General features: G+C 39.7%; 1 protein-coding gene and 1 pseudogene across 1 annotated transcript in view; one reads left to right on the top strand and one right to left on the bottom strand.

The window, feature by feature from the left end:
- Window positions 1–1485: 1485 nt before the first annotated feature.
- Window positions 1486–23354, top strand: part of UBE2K (ubiquitin conjugating enzyme E2 K) — a 73721-nt gene continuing 51852 nt past the window's right edge. The window contains exon 1 of the mRNA XM_059923161.1: window positions 1486–1834. Within this exon, the coding sequence (XP_059779144.1) occupies window positions 1772–1834 (63 nt within the window). The 5' untranslated portion in view covers window positions 1486–1771. The remainder of the gene's footprint in view (window positions 1835–23354) is intronic.
- LOC132366541 (polyglutamylase complex subunit TTLL1-like) lies at window positions 11645–13254 on the bottom strand (annotated as a pseudogene).

The raw sequence follows: 23354 nt of genomic DNA, 5'->3' as shown, positions 1-23354 counted from the left end.
ATAATTTATTGGGCCATGACCCACATGTATAGTCGGTTCCTGTTAGGACCACTAGGGGGCTCTGCTGGAAGGGTTTTACAGGTACGTTAGCCCATTTAGGAGAATGTTTCGAGATGATGTTTTAGATTTCTGAACTCTTAAAACTTGAAAGAGGTCATCTCATCCAGCTTCCTTATTTTGCAGAAGAGGAAACCAAGTTTGGCCGAGAGAGCTGGTATGGAGGAGAGCTGGAATTTAAAATCCCCTCTTGGTTCCCACGGCAGGAGTTCAATAAATTCTTTTTTGCCATGTGCCTCCACTGAATGATTCACCCCCAGTGGCTATTTTCTTTTTTACTGCCACAATTTTAGTAATTTTTGCTAAGACGGTGTATTTATGATATTCTTCTAATAGGACACTCTACTGATTGGTTAGGTGAAAGAAATGCAAGAAATATAAACTTCTAAATAAACGTTATTACTTATTACAAAATGTTTTCTATTCAAAGCATCCCTCAGCATCAAAACCATATTAGTTACTGGAAGCCCTAGCAACCACTTTCAAATTTACTTTCCACTTAAAACATTTTACTCTTATCTTTACTCATTTATTCATTCAATATTTATTGACTGCCTACTAGCTCCAGACACTGTTGTAGACCTTAGGCTTACAGAAGCTGCCCTTCGTCCCCAAGAAGCATCTATTTCTCCATTGTTCACTTTATAAACTATTTTTACAGGCCTTAGTTCAGTGGTTCTCATAGTGTGGTCCCTGAACCAGCAGCAGGAGCAGAAGCACCTGGGAACTTGTTAAAAATGCAAATTATTAGGCCCACACTCCACTTCAGCAATCTTTTTTGTTGTTGTTTTTAAACAAGCTCTCCAGGGATTCTGATGTACATTCCAGTTTAAAAACTATGGTTTTAGTTCCACGGCTTGGCATCAATTATCTAAGTAGGTCTAAGATCAACATCCGGCTTCTGAACTCTCAGGCATCTCCGTGGAGTAGCGGTCTCAGATACAACTGAGACCCAACAATGACCATACTTAATTTAATGATTTGTTGTACCTGGAAAGATCCTGGGATGATTGTAGTAACAGTATTATAATGGCTTAAGAACAAAAACGAACCGCAGTGGATGTTCTTTACCAATAGAAAATGGGCCGGACTGAGTTCCGGGGCAGTGTTTTCAGACACTAGACACAGCCGGCTACATTAATCCCGTGGGTTCTGGGTCTGGCTGAGTCAGGGCGGCGCTCTGAGCCGAGTGGGGCCGCGTGAACCGGTCAGGGTGGATTCGAACCTTCGGTTAGAGACTAAATTCTGGAAGCCTCGACCATATCACATTGGTTCGTACAGAAGAGGAGGCGCCGGAGAGGACCGGGGAGGCCCCGGTAGCGCCAGCCGGCCGGCGCAGAAGCCACACCCTCCTGGCCCCAAACGCCGGCAGGGCGGAGCCACGCGGCCGCAGTTCGGGCAGAGACGCGAGGCGCGGCGCGGCGCAGCGCGGCGCGGGTTCTCGACTGAGGCGTAAGGGGCTACGACGGCAGCGGCTGCGCCGCCCGGCCGGGTCAGCGTCGTACGCATGCGCGGACCCGGCGCCATTTTGGTGGCCGGGCGCGGAGGTGATTCCACACTTAGGAGAGCGCGGCGGCAGGGGTGGAGTTGGCAGCGTTCGTGTGCTGGGGTGTGAATCGCAGAGGGAGGAGGCGGTGGAGGAAGAGGTGGCGGCGGTGGCGGTGGTCGTAGCGGTGGCGGAGGAGGCGGGTACGAATCAGCTGCGGGCGGAGACATGGCCAACATCGCGGTGCAGCGAATCAAGCGGGAGTTCAAGGAGGTGCTGAAGAGCGAGGAGGTCAGAAATGAACTACCGGACGTCCCCCACCTCAGCCCAGGGCGGGAGGGCTCTTCCAGTGGCGACTCCAATATCCCTGGTAACCCCCGGGTGGCCGCCTTTGCTGCCACCGTTCTGCTTGTGGGGAAGCAGCAGTCTCCCCCTCCTTCCGCCGTTTTCCCCTCCCCTCCCAGGGCCCTGGGATGGACGGTCTCGCGGGCGGGTGGTCTGGGGAGGAATACGGTTTTGGGGGGCGGATGGAGGAGGGGCGCTTATCGGCGTGGTGTGAGCTCTAGAGAGAGCCCCAAGGCAGTGGCAACAGCTGGAAGTGTGGCTGTAGGGTGGGGAGGGAGCAGGCCGAGCCTGAGAAAACCCGGGAAGTGGGTTGGGGGAAGGGGAAAGGTGGTAACTGGATCCGGAGAGCCGCGCTGTCCAAAGGCCCACTCTTTTTAAGGGTATTCTGGGTTATAACCGGTCTGGCCGCCACGGTCCTTTTCTTAGGGAAGGAGCGATGCGAGTCCTTAGGTATTGATGAAAGAAGGACGTTCAGAGTTACTCCCTCTCAGTTCGGTATTGGGAGAGAAGAGAAGGCATAATGGGGTACTATCTTCTTTGAGTGGGGGGGGGGGATAAGGGAATTTTTACCTGAGATAGGAAATTAATTCCGTATTAGACCGTTATCTCATTTCTACTTACCCCGACATCTAGGCCTCTTTTCGATTGACATCTAAAGCTTTTTGACTGGGTAAAGGTAAGCTGTTTGGTGTATTAAAGACATTTAAATATTTTTAGCTAGGATTAGGAAAAAATAATGGGAGTGTACGAGAAGCTTATTTCAAAATACTGTCTACAAGTTACAGAGTGTCCCAAGACAGTGCCTCTGTGACACTGTTGTGTTGTGCCATGAAACTTCACTATGATGTCCTTCATAGTTAACTTCATTATGAAGTCCCTCATAGTTAACTTGATTCTTACTTTTGAGGAACATCCCTATTAAAAAACATGAGGTTTCAGCAGATTAATACATTGTTATATTTCCTTATTAAGAAAGTAGGTTTATCCCAACATATTTATATCTGAAATGATTAAAAAAATTTTTGTCTTAATCTGCTCTTGAGTCCTTTGGAAATTTTAGATACTCTAGTATTAGCCGCACTTATTAATGTAAGATATTTAAAGTGTTATAGTAATTTGACTCAAAATTATGAACGTATCAGTACAGTTTTTTTTTTCATACCCAAATCAAGAAGAATGCTAGGTTGTTTTCCTCCTTGGATTCAACAAAGAAAGATTAAAAATACTGACTGGTTATTTTCAAGATATCACATATCATTATTGGATGTATTATTGCTATTTGTATTTTACTCTTACATTGGTACTTTAATGATCTCAATGATTTGTGAAATTCAGCATTCTAAGTGTGTGATGAGTTACTAACATAAGTCTGATAGCAGTTGAACTTTGAGTCTAAAGTGATTATGTATTTTTCCAGCTAGACATGGAGAAAATTCTTTAAGATTATTTAAAAATGCCAAATCCTAGCAGATTTATTGAATGTAATAGTATATAAGTAATGATTGGTTTTACAGAGCATGTGTATGTACTCTGACCTCTGTATTTGTTCAAGTGCCAAAACTCTGAATGGAAGGATGACTTTGTATTTTTGTGGTACAGTGCAGAAAAAGAGTCGTAAATGCCTGTACTGATATACAATGAAACAGTGATTCTAAGTTTTTCTCTAAGAAAATATATTCCAGGACAGTTGACATATATCTTCCTAATGAAAGTTTGCAGCTAATATTGTTGCCAGTAGCCTAAAACATTTCTTCTATAATACGGTTGTACAAGCCTGAAACTTAATATAAGACTTTAATGCGTTATTTTCTATTAATTAAAAGTGGTAAGTTACTGCTCTCATAATTCATATAGTCTCTGCATTATGTGAGGTGACTTTTCACCATGATATTCTTAGTACTTAAATTGATGCTTAAAAGAAATCTTGTATTGCTATACTAATGCATATTGTTAAAATAATACAGTTCTATATTAAGTAAGGGATGATGAAGCCTTGCTTCAAGTGACATAGTGTTTCAGAGGAAGAAAACAGAAAATACAAACAGGCAAATTATTTTTTTAAGAACAGTACCTTTATAAATCTGGAATGAAACTTCTTCCAGAAAGTAAGTTAAAAGAACATTTAGGAAAGGGTCAGATATTGGAATATATAACCAGTAAATAGCTTTATTTTCACCAATATTTTATTTAATTGATATTTTACTAGGTCCAGTTCTATAAGTGGATTATGTTGATTATTTTCAACTCGTAGAAGAACTTGTAGTACAGTCCACGTGTTTCCTTTTTATGTATGTAAATGCAGTATTTGAGTGGCTGGTCAAGTAATCAAGTATTTCCTCATGTAAATCTCCATTTTTAGCAAAGTTTATTTCATATGTTTGTGTTTACTGAGACTCCTGATTGATTTTAAGGATTTTTTTCCCCCCTTTTAAGTGCTTTAGTAAAGATAGCTGACATTTGCTGAATTCTGGCCATAAGAAGTAGTAAGTGGCCACTGTTGGAGTGTGTTGTTAATTAAAATATAGCCTCCAAGATAAATTAAATGTGAAAAGCACAGTGCAGAATAGTGGGAGGAGGCCACCGTTTGTGTCAGAAGTGGGAGAATGGGTGTATTTGTTTGTATAGGTGAAAGGATTAATGAGAAATTGGTAACATTGATTGCTTGTCTGTCGGAGAATTGGGTGTCTGGGGCAACAGGCATCAAAAGATCCCTTTTGAATTTTGAGTCATGCTAATATGTTATTTACTCAAAATAAATAAACCATGTAGGCCTTTTTTCCTGAGACTGTGTTTGGAAGTCTGTCCTTTATGTATCAGGTTTATTTAAATCTGAGTGTGAATTTTAAGTAATGTTTCAAAGTTGCTAGGCATGGAAAACTGATTTAAAGTACATTTTATAGTTATTTTTGAGTTGAAGTACATAAGTGAGTTGTTGCTTACGAGGATAGAATAAAACTATAATCTGTATTCATAGGTTGTATTATTATTTACTATCAATTATTATTGGTATAAACAATTAACCACCATTTGTAGAGGAGCTCTCAGTTCCATTTGTTTATATACATTATTGCTAATTCTCAAGAACAGGTCTTTGAATTAGATTTGTTATTTCTTAGATGAGAAAATTGAGATTCAGAGAAGTTAAATTATTTGTCCACAAATGTATAACTTTGAGATGTAGATCTAAGTCTGCTTGTGTTTATATTGTACCATGCTGTCATGACTTGCCAAAGGTAGGCGTACTTTTAATTATTTAAAAATAATTGAACCTGGTTTGTATTACTGATTAAAGGATTTAAACACAACCTAATTTAATTGTTAGTTTAAACATTAAAATAAGTGTTACCTGTAATTAAATGTTTACTTGCATTTCAATATGGAAAATATTTTTAAATTTGATGTTCAGTGAAGTAAAATGCCCTTAAATCAGTGCACATACTCTTGCTTGTTCTTGAGCTGTATGGTACCTGTAGGTTTTTTCATATTGTAGCTGCACTTTGCTAACTAGGATTTTCTAGGATTCTCATAGGGAATATTTAAATCTATGGCATTAACAAATTGGTTTCATGAAAACTACTATTGTATACATTTTCCTTAAGTATTTAAATGGATTTTTGTATCTTTTATTTTAAATTTTATATATTTGATTATTCTGTGTAGAACTAGTTGCAAATCTTTAGAAGAAAGTCTCTTGATTTCTGTAGACCATGCAACGTTGGCACTATGTGGGGCATGTGGGGCAGATAATGAATTCTTTGTTGTGGGTGGTTCTCCTGTGCATTGTAGGATGTTTAGCACTATCCCTGACTAATAGCACTAGATGCCAATAGCACAGGCAATCCTCCCTCCACCTCCCTACCCTCTCCCTGCCAATCATATCAGCTAAAAATGTCTCCAGACTTTGCCAAATGCTGAGAACCACTGCTGTAGACAAAACTCTTTAGAAGAACATTTAAGACTGTTAACTAGGTAGGATGTGTAGTATAATTTCTCTAAAAGATGAATGAATGGAAGTAAAGGTACAAAAAATTATATAGCATGGCTACTACTAGGTTTGAATGTTCTGTTTTTGTTTTAAGACTTTGCCCCTTATCAATTAATTATCATCATTTTCTTTTAAACTTTTTCCTTTTTGATTTAAGGAAAAAGGTGAAATTTCCTGCTATAAACTAATGTTACCAGAATTTGAACAATTTTTTACGAATAGAAAAGTGGTGTGTTTTTACAGCTATGTAAATTATAGTTCAGTGTAACTTATTTAGATAGTGTGCCTTAAGAGGTTCTGGGTGTAGGTTGAGCAAGGAAAGTGTTATAGATTGAGTTAAAAAAAACCAACAACTTAAAAAGCCTGTCCAAGTAATACTCTTTGGGGTGCATTTCTCTTCTTCTCTCTTTTTTTTTTTTTTAGTTATTATAAAGGCTTTGATCTCTGTCCCTCAGGCACAGAGTTAGATGCATTTGGGATCCCTTTGCAGGTCACCCCTTTGTAAAGAATATATATTCTTATTTCTCAGTAAATATATTATCAGCAGTTATTGAGCATATTGACAACAGCTCTAAAAGACTTACCTGGTTGGAGGTAGATAAAAATGTTAGATGCAAAGAATCAATGCTGTGGGAGTTCTGAGGGTATGTGTATGTAGGGAGGTTCTTGAGCTAGGTTCCAAAGGAAAGTTAAGACTGACTTGGAATTTCAGGAGACAGTCATAAAGGAATTACAGGAATACTGTCATTTACAAGTAAATGATCTCTTCTGTAGATGCCTGAACTGGAACTAGGGAGCAGGGTTATGGACAAAATTAGGCAAGAAACACATTTTTATATATATGTGTGTATATATATATATTTGTATATTTATTTTAACATCTTTATTGGGGTATAATTGCTTTACAGTGGTGTGTTAGGTTCTGCTTTATAACAAAGTGAATCAGCTATACGTATACACATATCCCCATATCTCCTCCCTCTTGCGTCTCCCTCCCACCCTCCCTATCCCACCCCTCTAGGTGGTCGCATTTATATATTTATAAAAAAAAGGTTGCACAGCTCTGATATACACAAACATAGTTGTGGAGTTAGAACACATAAGTTTTCTTTGGAGAAAAAAAACACCTTTTTCATATCAAAGTAATAAATGGTAATATACAAAGTACATACAATAAAGTGTGACCAGCACCCAAAACAATATTACCAGCACCAGCAGAATCCCCACACCCCACCCCTTTCCAGTCATTTTCCTGGTTTTTAATAGCACAGACTAGCTTTGAGTATGTTTTTTTGTTTTTTGCTTTGAGTATGTTTGAGTAAAAGGATAGACATAAGAGCATATACTATATGATTTCATTTTAAAGGTTTTCAAAAGATGACTTTCAAAATCTTTGTTCAAAACATGCATTAACAGTGTCTTAGAAAATGTGTTGAATGTTAAAGTTGAAAGAGACCTTAGATCTAGGCCCAAAACTTCATCTATAAGATCAGGAAACTGAGGCCTTAGAGAGATTGATTGTTGCTCAGTGACTCAAATCTGGTTTATGGTGAACTTCACCCAAGCTTTTGGCATACCAGTTTACTCCAACCATTATATGTGGTTGCTTTATGGGACTATACTTTTCATAAACAATACCATAAAAGCTGAATGCTAATAAAACTAAGTACAACAGTGGGTGACAGTTCAATATTGAGTATTGTATTTAAATATATTTTGCTTTTCTCTCTTGGTGTGAGAAAAGTTTGCCAGGAGGCAGATATACTTACTTCCCCAAGCATAATGTAGTGAGTTTAGCTTAGTGATTAGGAGTGTAGGCTTTGGAATTAGATTTGTGTTCAGTCCTGGCTTTTCTGCTTAATACCTACAGCACTGACTGTTTCAGCTTTCTTATCTGTAAATAGGGAGATCAAGAGAGGCTTTACAGTGCTTAGAGCAATGCTTGGAACATTCAGTAAATGGATAGCTGCTAAGATGTCAAAATTAATTGTACTTTCATACTCTGCTTATTGTTGTCCTTGGACCATAAAGGTTTCCTTCAATGGTTTAGTGAAAGCTCTACACGAATTTGCCTCCAGAAAAGGCTTAACATGATGAGGGACTTTAGTACTTCTGATATTGTTTCTTTGTGTGCAAATAACCTATGGAGGCTGGTGGCCAAGGGGAATACAAAAGAATATATGTGGGCTTTGTTCTGAAGATGTTAGTTAGTCTTTCCTTAGGAGACAGTTATGAATTGGAGAGAAGTTTGTGTTAAAATGACCTTTCTGAGTGAAAAAGAAGTAAATTATTTGGGAGCCTTTCATATAATATGGAGTAATGGGATTATTTTGGATTTCTTGACATGGCTCTGGTCTCCTTTAACTGGACCATGGAATCCATATGCTAATCCTCTGGTGTGTAATCTTGAATTCCTTTGTAAAATCCCTATTTTAAAGTTGGGTCTTGGAAACTAGAAAGTCGTGGTCACATCCATTGACATCCGTCATATGTTCTGTTATGTAATTCTGAAAAGGTGAGACAAGTTCATTTCATTCAAAACCCTTGTCCTTTCCCTCCCTTTAGTTCTTTGCTTTTACTGCAAATTTAACATTTATTTATTTATTTTGGCTGCTCTGGGTCTTAGTTGTGGCACGTCATCTTTAGTTGCGGCATGTGGACTACTTAGTTGTGGCACGCATGCGGGATCTAGTTCCCCGGCCAGGGATTGAACCTGGGCCTCCTGCACTGGGAGCATGGAGTCTTACCCACTGGACCACCAAGGAAGTGCCTTTACTGCAAATTTAAAACAGTAACTACCTGTAGTTGAATGTCTACTGTCCGATATTTTATATATATGACAGCCTTATGAGATGGGTGTTAATTCTTGTTTTATGGATTAGAAAGTTGCAGCTCTGAAGAAATTAAGTAATTTTCCTCAGTGTCGAGTAACTTCGTGGAACAGGGGTTTAAAACCAGGTCTCTGACTCTGTTTACTGGTTATGGTGGAAAGAATAGAGTATAATCATATCTGTTGCTTGCTTCCTATCCATTATCTTTAAAGATGTTTTAAAAAATTATATTTTAGACTTAGAAGTTAAGAAATAATATATGAACATCTTTATATCCACAGTCCAGATTTAATAGATCTTAACTCATGCTGGGTTTAGCTCCTCCTCCACCTGCCCAAAAAATAAAACATACAGACAAAGCTCATTCTGTTCTCTTTCCTTCTTGTAAGTAACCACTATGCTGGGGTTGAGTACATCCCCCCATTCATATTTTTGTTTTTACTATTGATAAACACAGTATTTTTGAGTGTAAAATCACTTTTTAGTATTTTAAACTTTTAAAAAAATTTTTTTCATAGATGGTTATAATATTCTACATCTCCTGCAACTTTTCTTCTCAACGTTGTTTTTTGAGATTTATCTGTGACAATGCATATTGCTCTAGTTCTTCAGTTTTAAACTACAGTTGACCCTTGGCCAACATGGGTTTGAACTGCATGAATCTGTTTATATGTGGATTTTTTTCCATAGTAAATACTGCAGTACTATACAATCCACTGTTGATTGAATGTGTAGATGTGGAGGAACTGGGTATATGGAGGGCCAACTATAAGTTATACTTCAATTTTTGTCTGAGCAGGGGGTCGGTATCCCTAACCCCCCTCGTTGTTCAAGGGTCTACTACGTAGAGTATTTCGTGTCACAGTTTTTAAAATTCATTCTCTTATTGATGGCGTGTAGTTCCAACTTTTAGAAATTATAAAAAAGGATGCATTGAACATTATTATAGTTGTTTTCTTGGGCACATAAGGGTTTTATAGGAAGTAGACTTTCAGGAGCTGAGTGTATTTGCATCTTCTGCATGACTCGATATTGCATCATTGTTCTCCCAATGATTGTATCAATTTACACTTGCTGTAGAAGTAAATAAGAATTCTAGGGACCTGACATTTGGAAGGTTTAGATTTTTGTCAGTCTGGTGGATATGAAATGGTAGTTTATTTTAATTTTCATTTCCCTTGTCAATAGAGAGATTAAGCATGTTTTTGTGTTTATTGGCCATAAGTCTTTCTTTTGTAAAATTAGTGTTTGCATTCCTTACCCATTTTTAAGAATTTGTGTGGTTTGTATTTTTCTTATTGATCTGTAAGAATTCTTTATCTGTATAATTTTCTCTATTTCTGTTATGTGGCTTAATTTCTAACTGTCTTATCTTTTTTTATGCTCTTTTTTAAAAAATTGTGGTAAATAATATCATAAAACTTTTCATTGTATTTTTAAAAAATATTTATTTATTTTGCTGCATTGGGGTCTTAGTTGTGGCACGCGGCGTCTTCGTTGCCGCATGCGGGATCTTTTAGTTGCAGCATGCAGGCTCTAGTTCCCTGACCAGGGATCAAACCTGGGCCCCCTGCATTGGGAGCGAGGAGTCTTAACTGCGGGATCACCAGGGAAGTCCCTCATCCTGTATATATTTAAGTGCACAATTTCAGTGGCATTAAGTACATTCACATTGTTGTACAACCAATACCACCATCCATCTCTAAGACTTTACTTTCTGTAAAACTGAAACTCTGTACCCATTAAACACTAACTCCTTACTTCTCAATGATCAACCCCTGGCAGTTACCATTCTATTGAATATTTTCTGTCTCTATGAATTTGATTATTATACATTATTTGTTCTGCTGGCTTATTTCACTTAACTTTATTGTATCTTTGATCTAACTGAGTTTACTTTTAAAGTAGTCAAATTTGTCTGTCTTTTCCTATGTGGTGTGGTTTTTTGTTTTTGTTTTTTTAAATAAATTTTATTTATTTATTTATTTATTTATGGCTATGTTGGGTCTTCGTTTCTGTGTGAGGGCTTCCTCTAGTTGCGGCAAGTGGGGGCCACTCTTCATCGCGGTGCGCGGGCCTCTCACTATCGTGGCCTCTCTTGCTGCGGAGCACAGGCTCCAGATGCGCAGGCTCAGTAATTGTGGCTCACGGGCCCAGCTGCTCCGTGGCATGCGGGATCTTCCCAGACCGGGGCTCGGACCCGTGTCCCCTGCATTGGCAGGCAGATTCTCAACCACTATGCCACCAGGGAAGCCCTATGGTGTGGTTTTTGTATTTTGTTTAAGGAATCTTTTCCTACTCTGGTTATCATAAAGATATTCTTCTGTATTTGGTTCTTAAAAGTTAATTCATTCTTTAACTTCTGTACTCAGGTTTCTTCTGTCTCTATCATATCATATTGAAACTACTTTTCCAGGCATTACCAATACCTTCTAAATTGTGAAACGAAAAGTAACTTTTCAGCAGTTGTCCATTTTGTACATCTTTCTTCCACGTTTCCAGTTCCATCTTAGAGCTTTCCCCTTTCGGTTATTCTGATACGACTTTTCTGGTTTTTCTTCAACTTCTCTTACTACCCTTTGTAAGTTACTGATTTCGTCCTCCATCCCCCATTTATCTCCTGAATCTTTGTTTCCGCTTTTGCGTTTTTTGTTAATCATCTTAGGTCAGGTTTTCATTTCTCAGATGGACTATTTATATTAAAATAGTTTGCTTATTTACATTTAGTTCTCTGCCTTTGGTCTGTCCCAACTTCTAATTCAACTGGCGCCATGCCACTGGATTTAAATTTTTTTTTTTCTTTAACTTTCCAAAGAAGTGCTTTTATTACAGGGTTTAGGAAAAGAAAAAAGCTCTAGAAAAAGGAAATTTCCAAAATAGGTCTTCAGCAAGGGTGGGTGCAGTGACAAGTCCAGGCTGGAGTCTTGCTCTCACTAGAGGTCACTTCCGGGTTGTGAGGACGGTCCTCCTGGAGTCTCTCAATCGGCCCCCTCTGGGCCCCAGCGACTGGCCCGGCGGACTTCTCAGCCCTTGGTCAGCGTTGTCGCCCTGTGCCAGCTCCTCGTCATACAGAATTTCATAATTGCCAAGGACTTTCTTTGGGGGTGACTTGTTTCATTTACAGTCTGGAATTTCAACGTTAGGGACTGCGATGTTGAGGGTGTCATTAATCAGGTTATACTTAAGGATTTGGTCGTTGGCAATGTGGAGGTGAGGGATGGGGACGCGTTCACCTCAATCAGCCAGGGCTTCAGCTTGTCGTCGATGATGATGTCGTAGCTGTAGCACTCAAAGCAGTGTTTGTCGTTGTTCATCATGGGTGCCACGGCCTTCAGGGACTGCATGAAGATCCAGTGGATCTCGTTGAACAGCTTGCTGGTCACCTCCTCGCCTCAGGTGCTCTCCAGGTAGAGCCGCAGGTTGTTCACGGTCCATGTGCCCCCGTCCCCCCGTGGATTTGGTTGTAGTCCTCCCATGTTTCTGAATGGCAACGTTGGTGAGATGAACAAGCATGTTATCCAGCTCACTGGTACTCGGGGTGTATTTTACTGTGCAAAAGCAGCAAAATCCAAGTTTATGCATGTAGTAGCGCAGTGGACGGTACGTAGACACCAGAACATACAAGCGCAGGTCAAACTTCCTGCCGCCGATTAGTAACGGGTTGTTAATGTACAGAGAGATCACGTAGGCTTCCTTGGTAGACTGAGTCATGAACAAAGATGTTTTGCTGTCCCAGGAGCACTTTTGATTTGCGAGAGCTTGTTGATCAGAAAGATGCCCATTCCCTGAGCTTTGCCACAAGGTTTCATGATCCAGGTGCTGGAGGGGCTTTTCCTGAACTCCACGAACAGGTTGTAGTCGGCGGGCAGCATGTAGGTGACGGGGACGAAGTCCAGGTAGAGGTGTTTCCCACTTTCGTCCTTCTCTACTAAAGGACTTCCTTTCTTCTCCAGCTCTTTCCTGTTATCTTTTGATGTTTTTCAGCATCAGATCCTTCTGCATCAGTTCATAGTGGTTCAGGAAATGGTTGACTATTTGATCATCTGAGAGCTGGTAGCCAGTTTTTTTTTTTTTTTTATTAATAGCTACTTTATTTATTTATTTATTTTTGGCTGTGTTGGGTCTTCGTTTCGTGCGAGGGCTTTCTCTAGTTGCGGCAAGCGGGGGCCACTCTTCATCACGGTGCGTGGGCCTTTCACTATCGCGGCCCCTCCCATTGCGGGGCACAGGCTCCAGACGCGCAGGCTCAGTAGTTGTGGCTCACGGACCCAGTTGCTCCGCGGCATGTGGGATCTTCCAAGACCAGGGCTCGAACCCGTGTCCCCTGCATTGGCAGGCAGATTCTCAACCACTGCGCCACCAGGGAAGCCCTGGTAGCCAGTTTTGACACTAAAAACGTTGTGGATGGTTTGCTTGCTCTTCCAGTAAAAATTCCAGTCCTCGTTTTCTGTCACTTGGACCCATCCTCTCTTTTCAAAGTTATTTATCAGCACCGACTTCTCGATATCAGTGACCTATTTCACTTTTCCTGCCATAATCCATAGGTACTTATGGAGCCAACGGGAACGTCCAATTTCTTTTCAGTTTCACCCAGATTTGACTTGGATTCTCACCTGATGTCAGATTGTTTTCCTGTGACTTCCTCCTGTGGGGCGCACAGCACGGAGGAGCGCCCAGGAGCGTGGAGGATGGTGGCCCCGCACCGCGGTGCAGCCCTGCCTCCCTGGATTTAATTTTTAAAACGTTATTTTGTCATTTTCCTTTACATGGTCTACCCCCTATTGCACGAAGTCAAAACCTTTTTACTGTTGTTCTAGCCTACCTTTCCTGACTTATTTCTTGTCAAGTCTCAACTTAGTTGTATGCCTGAACATACCTCAGACCCTCACTCTTCCTCCAGCCTTTAGCTATATTGAGTTGTTCTGTATGCTTGGAATAAGTCCTTAGCCTCCTTTCTTTGCCTTTTGAAAAACTTACTTCTCCTAAAATGCCATTCCTGATAAGCTTTTCTTTTTTTTTTTTTTTTTTTTTTAAATTATTATTATTATTATTTTATTTATTTACTTATGGCTGTGTTGGGTCTTCGTTTCTGTGTGAGGGCTTTCTCCAGTTGCAGCGAGCAGGGGCCACTCTTCATCGCGGTGCGCGGGCATCTCACTATAGCGGCCTCTCTTGTTGCGGGGCACAGGCTCCAGACGCGCAGGCTCAGTAGTTGTGGCTCACGGGCCTAGTTGCTCCGTGGCATGTGGGATCTTCCCAGACCAGGGCTCGAACCCATGTCCCCTGCATTGGCAGGCAGATTCTCAACCACTGCGCCACCAGGGAAGCCCCTGATAAGCTTTTCTTTTTTCTTTTTTTTAATTTTATTTATTTATTTGTTTTTGGCTGCACTGGGTCTTCATTGCGGTGCGCGGGCTTCTCATTGCGGTGGCTTCTCTTGTTGCGGAGCATAGGCTCTAGGTGTGAGGGCTTCAGTAGTTGTGGCTCACGGGCTCTAGAGCACAGGCTCAGTAGTTGTGGTGCACGGGCTTAGTTGCTCCGCAGCGTGTGGAGTCTTCCCGGACCAGGGCTCGAACCCGTGTTCCCTGCATTAGCACTGCACCATCAGGGAAGCTTTTCTTGAACCCACAGTTTACCTTTTTTCTCCAGTATCACTTTGTTGGGATTTTTTTAGAGCGGTTATTATATTTTTGGTAATTGTATATATGTCTTTTTGCTCCTGCTAGGTCACTGGGCTCCTTGAGGATTCTTATTCATCTTTTTCTCTTCAGCATCCAGTATGGTGCCTGAAATGTATTAGGCTTAGTAACATTTAAAGTATGCCACCCCACCCCCACCCACCCACCGCCCAAATCTTTGATAGGTGTCTAATCTTTTGGAGCTATTGCTGAAAGTGCTCTTTGCCTAGGTTTAGGACAGGTCTGTGTTACTCTGTTCATTATTTTTAGTCTTTGTGTGATTATGGATTTTTCTAGTGATTACAAATGCAGGGCTAGCTACCATATATGTAGCCTTTTCTCTCAAGTGACTGTGGGATGCTTTACTTCTAGGTTTCTTTGATTCTTGTGAACCATCCTATTTGGGATTGGTGTACTTAATTGTGGGTTGTCTGATACTGTTGCTTTTCAACAGTGATATAGAACACTTTGTGCTTCATTTTTCTTAAGTCATTCTGTAGTAGTAGTGTATTCCTTTATTTTTAAAATATATGTATAGAATATACTGCAGTTTATGCATCTGTGCATTGGATATTTGGTTATTTCCAGTTTCTTGCTGGTACAAATGTGCAAGAATTTAGTGTGTACTGCTAGGTTAGATTTTAGAGGGTTATATATGTCAGACTTTTTTTAACGTCTCTTGGCTTGGTCATACTTTGATTATATCCTTAGGTGTTTACTTACGTGCTTTATCTCCATCTGTCTGATGGAACCGTGAATGTGTGTCACTGAGGACATAGACCTGTCTTACTGATTTTTCCATCCTCCATTGCTTAGCACATTGCCTGGTGAGCAGGAGGCATTTGTTTTCCTGAATGAGTTTCAGTATTTCTTAAGCTCCAGGGAGCTAATCTCCAAGCACTATGAAAGTAATACCTTTCATCCTGCTTCTGGAAGAATTGAATATGTTGATAAAGGTGGCCGCCAGTGAAGTTGGGTTTCTGTTGATAATGTAGTCAGGTCCTGAATTGGGATGGTATACTGTCCAAGGTCAAAACTGGGGAAATAAGATGGTGGGAAGAGAATCTTTTTTGCTTTATTTTGTAGTTTTCCCCTTTGAAGATCTCAGGGGGCATCTATTTAGAAGTATATATGACATCATCTGTATCCTGTGGTTTAAACTCTTTAGTTAACTCTACATTTTTCTTCATTTATTCAACAAATATTTATTGAATGCCATCTGTGTTTGTTAATAAGCTAGACATGGTCCATGCTGTTATGGAGTAAATTATGGTCCAGTAGGATGGTGAGACATTGAACAGCTAGTTATGTTTGTTGAGTTTAAGTAAGGAGAACTGTGAGGGTGAGGTAACCTGAACTCAGGGAAAGAGTTCCTTGGGAATAACCCTTAAACTAATACTTGGGAGGATAAATTGGAATTAACTTAGTCATATATTAGGATGATCAACTCTTACATGCACATAGAAAGCTAATAATTATATAGTCAAGAATGTAAACCATTTAATTGCTTTTCTCTTTTAAATAGTCAAAATTCTGTGAATATAAAAGTAACAAACTTATTAAACTTTGAAAAATACAGGGAACTATATCATAAAGTAAAAATTATCGGTAATCTCACTCCCGGAGATAATTCTTTTCTTTAAAAAATGTTTGTCTATGAAATATTTCACATATACAGAGATACATCTTAATTTTGGTATTCCTTTCATTTTATCTATGTATGTACATATATATACATATTTAGAATTTTTTTGGGGTGGGGGAGCGTTGAATACAATTCCCATGGGACTTTAAAGCGAAATCTCTAATTTTTAATCATTTGAAGTTGTTTTTCCCTATTAGACTCCAAGCTTCTCAAGGGTAGGCATCATGGCTCATCCATCTTTGTATTATCAGTACCAAGAGCTCTTTAACAGATATTTGAGGGCTCCCTCTATGGTAGGCACCATGATATGTGTTGGGGATATAGTAATGAGTGGGATAAGGGAAGACAGACAAATAAGTAATAAATGCAGTGCGGAGCTGTATAATAATATTGTCCAGATGAAATTAATTGGTTGTTTTTGATTGGGTGTTCAGAAAAGGCTTATCCTAGAATTGTAAACTTAAATTGAGATCTGAATGTTAAAAGCACGTCACTAGGGGAAGAACAGTCCAGATCAGAGGAAACTGTTAATGTAAAAGCTCTAAAGTGGGAATGAATTTGCTATGTGTAAGCAACCAAAAGGAGGTTGTTGTGGCTGGAGTATTGTGGGTAAGGGAGGAGAATGGTGCAAGATGAAGTTGGAGATGTAGGTGGGAGCCAGATCACACACAAGCCATTTGAGGATTTAAAGCAAACGACAGAATTTGTGTTTTTAAAAGATCACTTTGGCTGCTGTGGAGAATGAATTGACCCTGAAGATATGAGGAAACGTTTACTACTTAAAGGTTGAGTTTTGCTGGATATAACAAAAGAAACAGTAGTAGTGATTGAAATAAATAGGAAAAGTCTGGAGGGAAAGTATCCCAAAGTTGCTTGGTTAGGGGCTTTATAGTGTTAATAGTCTACTTCTAACTTTCAGGTTACTATTCTTAGGAGTTTGACCCTTGTCCCTAAACTCTCAGAATGGCTATCAGAGGACCAGGCAGCCTATCTGAATTTCAAAAAGGGAAAGGCACCAGGCACTGCCAGCGGAGTTCACTCCCTTTAAAGAGATATCTGAGGTTCCATTCAGTGACCTCTCTTTTTATTTTTTTATTCACCAGTGTCATAATCACTTCTTGGTTTAAGGCAGGCTAGGAAATGTTTATTAGCTGAGCACATTGCTCCCCAATTAAAATGAGGGTTTTGTTAGTAAGGAAGGAGAAGGAAATTTGTTAGGCACTTCCCATGTGGGGTTGGGGATAGGAGGCAGGAATGAACTCAGGAAGATCATTTGGGAAGCCTTTCTAGGTAGCCTAGGCAAGAGATGATTGTAGCTTGGGGTTAGGGTAGAATAGAGGGGGCTTAAGAGAAGTGTTTGGGTTATGTTTTAAGAGTGGAGTCACCAGAGCTTGCTGATGGTGTAGAGAAATAATGAAGCAGGAAAAACACCTAGATTTTTGTCTTTTGCAACTAGATAGATGGTGGTGCTAATTTCTGAGTTGAGGAGTGGGAAGAGCACACTGGAGGTGGGGAGGATAAGAATGTAAGCAGTTCATTATGTGAGTGGAGGTTAGATCTGAAGAGAGATTTGGCATCATAGATACATAGATGGTATAATTTGAAGCTTAGACTGGGTAACTTAACTCTAGGAGAATTTGGTTAGAAAAGGAGGGGTCTAGGACAAAATCTGGTTTTTGTCCTGGTTCCATAGCACATGTTGAAGTTGAATTGATGAGAACCAACAAAGGAGAGCATGGTGTCATTGAAGCCAAGAGAAGACAGAGTTCCAAGAAGAGGGTGGTCAACTTTATCATGCTGCTTAAATGGGAGAAATGACTGTTGAATTTGCAGTGTGATCATTGGTGACCTTGACTGGAATATTTTCATTGGAATGGTGTGCATGTGTTATTGGGGTGGATTGTTAAGAGGAATGAGATGAGGAACTGGCAACTATGATCAACTTTTTAAAGGAGTTTTGCTTTTACAGGGCAGGAGAGAAGCGGGGGAGCTGGAGAAGACCATGGCTTCAGAGATCTTTAAAAAAAAAAATTTCTAGTAGATATTAGAGTATGTTTGTATGTTGATGGATGGGAGAAATTGATTATGCTAGAGAGAGGAGTAACTGAAGGAGCAAAGTCCTTGAGAAGAACAGGGGGTGGTGTTCCTAACATAAGTGGAAGGATTAATCTTTAATAGGATCAGAGACACTTAGGGCAATGTTAAGTTTCCATTTGGGATTTGTGGTTTTCACTTGAACATAAGACCGCTTAATGGTGGTTGTTCCCTGCTCCCTCCCCCAGCAGTGCTGCTTGGGGAAGACACAGGAAGTTTTTTTTTTTTTTTTTTTTTTTTTTAGTTAATTGGGGAATGAATTTAGTTAGCATTAGGGCTTTGCCATATGAGTACACTGCAGGAAGAAAGGTATCAAGGTTGTCAAGAGTATTTGCAAGAGAGTGATTATAATGAATGCCCAAGGAATCTAAACTGGCTAAGGAGGAAGTGAGGACCTTAAAGGTGATTGATAATGAGGGAGAGTCAGGGAGAGTGGTTCTGTTTTGATGAAGCCAGCTAATAGCTGGGTTTGGGGTACCAAAGTGAATTTATTTAATCCATGGAGGTTGGGAATCTGAGAAACTTGAAGTGGATTTCGGAGAAGGTGCAGGTTTAGGTGACGACAAAATCAAGAGTATGATTATGGGGATAAGAGCTTACAGTCTGTTAATATTTGTCGGGAACACAGGCAGTCTTAATCCTGTCTCCTTGCTCATCTATGAGAATTGAGAAGAAATGTACAAAGGTGACAAATTAGGCAACAGTCTCATCAACCACAGATAGCTGTTGATATAAACAGCCTTTTAATCAAATCAGGATCTTTGTATGTATACTGTTTTATATCTTTTTCCTGTTAATATATCTTGTGTTTTCTTCAGGGCATTAAATATTCTTTTTAAATATTTACTGTTTAACTTGAGTATTAGAATTAAATAGTATTTACATATTAATGTTTAGTACTGCCTGCCTAAACCATTCTTTTGTCGAACATTTATAAATTGTTTCTATTTTTTCTTGTTATAGCCTTTCCTGCTGAAAGGCATATCTTTACATAATACTTTTTTTTAAAATAAATTTATTTATTTTTGGCTGCATTGGGTCTTCGTTGCTGTGCACGGGCTTTCTCTTGTTGCGGTGAGCAAGGGCTACTCTTCATTGCGTTGCGCGGGCTTCTCATTGCGGTGGCTTCTCTTGTTGCGGAGCACCGGCTCTAGGCACACGGACTTCAGTAGTTGTGGTTTGCGGGCTCTAGAGCGCAGGCCCAGTAGTTGTAGCGCACAGGCTTAGTTGCTCCGCAACATGTGGGATCTTCCCAGACCAGGGATTGAACCTGTGTCCCCCGCTTTGGCAGGCGGATTCTTAACCCGCTGCACCACCAGGGACGTCGCATAATACTTTTTATCTGAGTTTATTTCCATAAGATAGATTACTGGAAGAAAATTACTAGGTCATAGTATCTGAACTTACGACCAAGGTGTTTTCTAGGAAGTTTGTTGTAAATTGCTCTAGTACTGGCACTGTATGAGGCAGCCCATTTCATCATATTCTCACCATTAATACAACCTTTTTTTTTAAAGTCAGATAGAAAAATTAACTGTCCCATTTTATCTGTTTATTTAACTTTTTTTTTTTTGAAAAACATTGAGTTTATTTAGATAAACATTTGACCAAGCCCTAGTTTATCCAGTGAACTTGAGTAAGTTCTATGAACTAGACATTTTATGGGCAAGTAAGTAGCAGAAAAAATTAAAAAAAATTCATTTAACTTTTTATTAAGAAAATTTTCAAGTGGAAGAGTTGAAAGAACAGTATGCCTCTGTCATCACTGCCTAGATTCAACAATTGTTAATGCTGCTGTTATGAAGATAATTCACTACCAAAAGCTGAGCATGCATCTCCTCTAAATAGCATTCTTTTACATAACCACAGTATCATTATTCTACCTAAGAAAATTGTTAATTCCTTAGTATCTAATATTCATATTTTCCATATCTCCCTAGTTACTTAAAAAAATGTCTTTTATAGTTTTTTGGATTTTTTTTTTGAAGAATCCGCTTAAGGTTTACACATTGCATATGAATGTAGTATTTTTGCTTGTTTGTTTGGGGTTTTTTTTTTGGCTTGCGGGATCTTGGTTCCTGGACCAGGGATTGAACCCTGGTAATGGCAGTGAAAGCACTGAGTCCTAGCCAGGGGATTCCCTGAATGTAGTTTTTAGTCTTTTAAAATTTATGATGGTTCTCCTGCACACACCTCCATTTTTAATTCTGGAGATTTCCTCATGGTGATGCTTTAACTTGTATTTCTTATAAACTGGGAGTTTAGGTATAAAGGTTTGACTGGATTAGCAGGTTAAACATTTTTGGCAAGACTCCAAGTGTAATGTCGGTACTTCATATTGAATCATGTTAATATATGTGTAATATCAGGTTTTTGCACTGTTCGTGATGTCAGGTCACTTGTGTAATCACTTGATTAAGGTGGGAGCCACAAGATCTCTTCGTGAAGGTATATTTTATTCCTTTTGCAGTTCGCAAGTAAACTGAAGTTAATGCTTTGGTTCTTTGCAAATATCTTACTCTTTAGTATCCTTTCACCTGATAAGGATCATCATCCATTGATTTTCCTAATTGTCAACTTTATATTTACCTAGCTAGAATTCTTCGAGAAAGAAGAGCTTTCCATCATTAACTGGGATGAAAATTACTTATTATCAGAGTATAGATTTGGTGTAATAGTCACCTCCTATGGCAACAAATGATTTTCGTCTTTCTCTTTTTTTTAAATATTTTAATTTATTATTTTTGGCTGCATTGGGTCTTCGTTGCTGCATGTGGGCTTTCTCTCGTTGTGGCGAACAACGCTTCTCATTGCGGTGGCTTCTCGTGTTGCGGAACACGGGGTCTAGGCGTGCGGGCTTCAGTAGTTGCAGCACGAGGGCTTCAGTAGTTGTGGGCTCTAGAGTGCAGGCTCAGTAGTTGTGGTGCACAGGCGTAATTGCTCCGCGGCATGTGGGATCTTCCCAGACCAGGGATTGAACACGTGTCCCCTGCACTGGCAGGCGGATTCTTAACCACTTCGCCACCAGAGAAGTCCCCTTTTCTCTTTTTTTAATCAGTGTGTGGATGTCTTAGCCCGTGCTGCCACAGCAAAATACCATAGACTGGGTGGCATAAACCACAGAAATACATTTTCTCACAGTTCTGGAGGCAGGGGACTTCAAGTCATAGCTGTGAAAGTAATTTGATATTGGTCTCTGTTTGAAATTCTTGTGGTTAAAATACGTTTATGCAAAATAAGTTTGTCTATGTTTGATTTTATAGAAGAGTTTGTGTTTAGGTGGAAGGATTACTGTAAGTAGTAGCAGTGATGGCAAATATTCTTACCCCTTTTTTTAAGGAAAACATAGTTTTGCCTCAAGTTTAGATAATATATATCCTTTGTCACTTTAACATCTGTATTTGTCAAATTAAGGCATTTCCAAATACCTTTTTGATAAAAATTTTCATGGAATTGTATTCTTGAATTTTTGGAATAAACCCCTCTTGGTCATAGTGAATAGTACTTAAATTTGTTATGGTATGTTAACCAAGATTTTGTTGAGAATTGTGTAACTTTTTAGTGAGACTAGCCTGTGTTTGTTCAGAATTGTGCTGGCTGAGTTTGGGGGATCAAAGCCATTGTTTGTCCTATAAAATGTGTTTGTAATCATTCTGTCCCTTTCATTGTTTTGAAACAGTGTGGGATCATTTTTTGTAAAGTGGAATGTATGTTTGAGAACCAGGTGGCTTTTTAGAGAGTGGTTGCTAAATTTTTGTCAGTTTAGGTATTTTAAAAAAAATCTCTTGGGACTTCCCTGGCGGTCCAGTGGTTAAGACTTCGCATTCCAATGCAGGGGGGTGCGGGTTCAGTCCCTGGTCGGGGGAGGTGAGATCCCACATGCCTTGTGGCCAAAAAACCAAAACATAAAACAGAAGCAGTATTATAACAAATTCAATAAAAATGGTCCACATCAAAAAAAAAAATCTCTTATTTAAGATATTACATTTCACTTATTATTTATGATCTGTTTTTAATGTGTAGTAAACACAGGATATGGTTTATCTCATTTTTTAAAGGTTTTTTAAAAAATTATTTATTTATTTATTTCTACTTTTTTTTTTGGGGGGGGGGCTGCATCCGGTCTTTGTTGTGGCGTTCGTTACGGCACTTGGGCTTCTCTCTAGTTGTGGCGCACAGGCTCCAGGGCGTGCGGACGCAGTAGTTGTGGTACATGGGCTTAGTTTCTCCACGACACGTGGGATCTTAGTTCCCCAACTAGGGATCAAACCCACGTCCCCTGCATTGGAAGGTGGATTCTTTACCACTGGACTACAAGGGAAGTCTCGGTTTATCTCGTTTTTTAGTTTCCTGTCTCTTTGTTCCTTTTAGTTTACTTATTCTGTATTTTATCAGTTGAGGCCATGACTTTTTTTTTTTTTTTTAATTTATTTATTTATGGCTGTGTTGGGTCTTTGTTTCTGTGCGAGGGCCCTCCCTAGTTGTGGCAAGCGGGGGCCACTCTTCATCGCGATGCGCGGGCCTCTCACCACCGCAGCCTCTCGTTGAGGAGCACAGGCTCCAGACGCGCAGGCTCAGCAGCCGTGGCTCACGGGCCCAGTTGCTCCGCGGCATGTGGGATCCTCCCAGACCAGGGCTCGAACCCGTGTCCCCTGCATTGGCAGTCAGATCCTCAACTACTGCGCCACCAGGGAAGCCCCGAGCCCATGACTTTTTGGTTTTATTTATTTTATTTCATTGAGTCACTAGTTCCATTGTTTTTCTTCCTTTTTGTTTGGTTCAGTTCTTTAGTTTTTGTTTTTTTTTCCTTTTTGCTGTCAGTACTTTGAACCCTTTAAAATTCCTTCTTAAATTTTCTTAGGTGACATAGGAGTTTGGAAAGTTAAAAGTTGTTTTAAATTACTTAAGAGTACAGAGTCTCATTGTTAAAATTTTTCAATTACAGAAATATACAGAGTAAAAGTTTTCGTTACCCATCCACCCTTTCCTTCCTTCCCTCAATCCTAATCCTCTCTTTCAGAAGGAAACTTTAACAACTTTTTCTATGCATCTACATATTCAGAAAACATAGGAACTTGTAGTTTGTTGACTGAAAAAAAAATACACAACCTAGAAGTTGAGAATTATGTTTTATTTGGCGGGTTTTCCAAGGACTTAAGCATGGAAGATAGCCTCTCAGATTGCTCTGAGGAACTGGTCCAAAGAGATAAGGGAGGAGCCAGGACTTATAGGA

Source organism: Balaenoptera ricei, chromosome 5 (assembly GCF_028023285.1).
Source record: "Balaenoptera ricei isolate mBalRic1 chromosome 5, mBalRic1.hap2, whole genome shotgun sequence".
Lineage (NCBI taxonomy): Eukaryota > Metazoa > Chordata > Mammalia > Artiodactyla > Balaenopteridae > Balaenoptera > Balaenoptera ricei.
The sequence above is the reverse complement of the archived record's forward strand: the minus strand, read 5'-3'. Positions and strand labels throughout refer to the sequence as shown.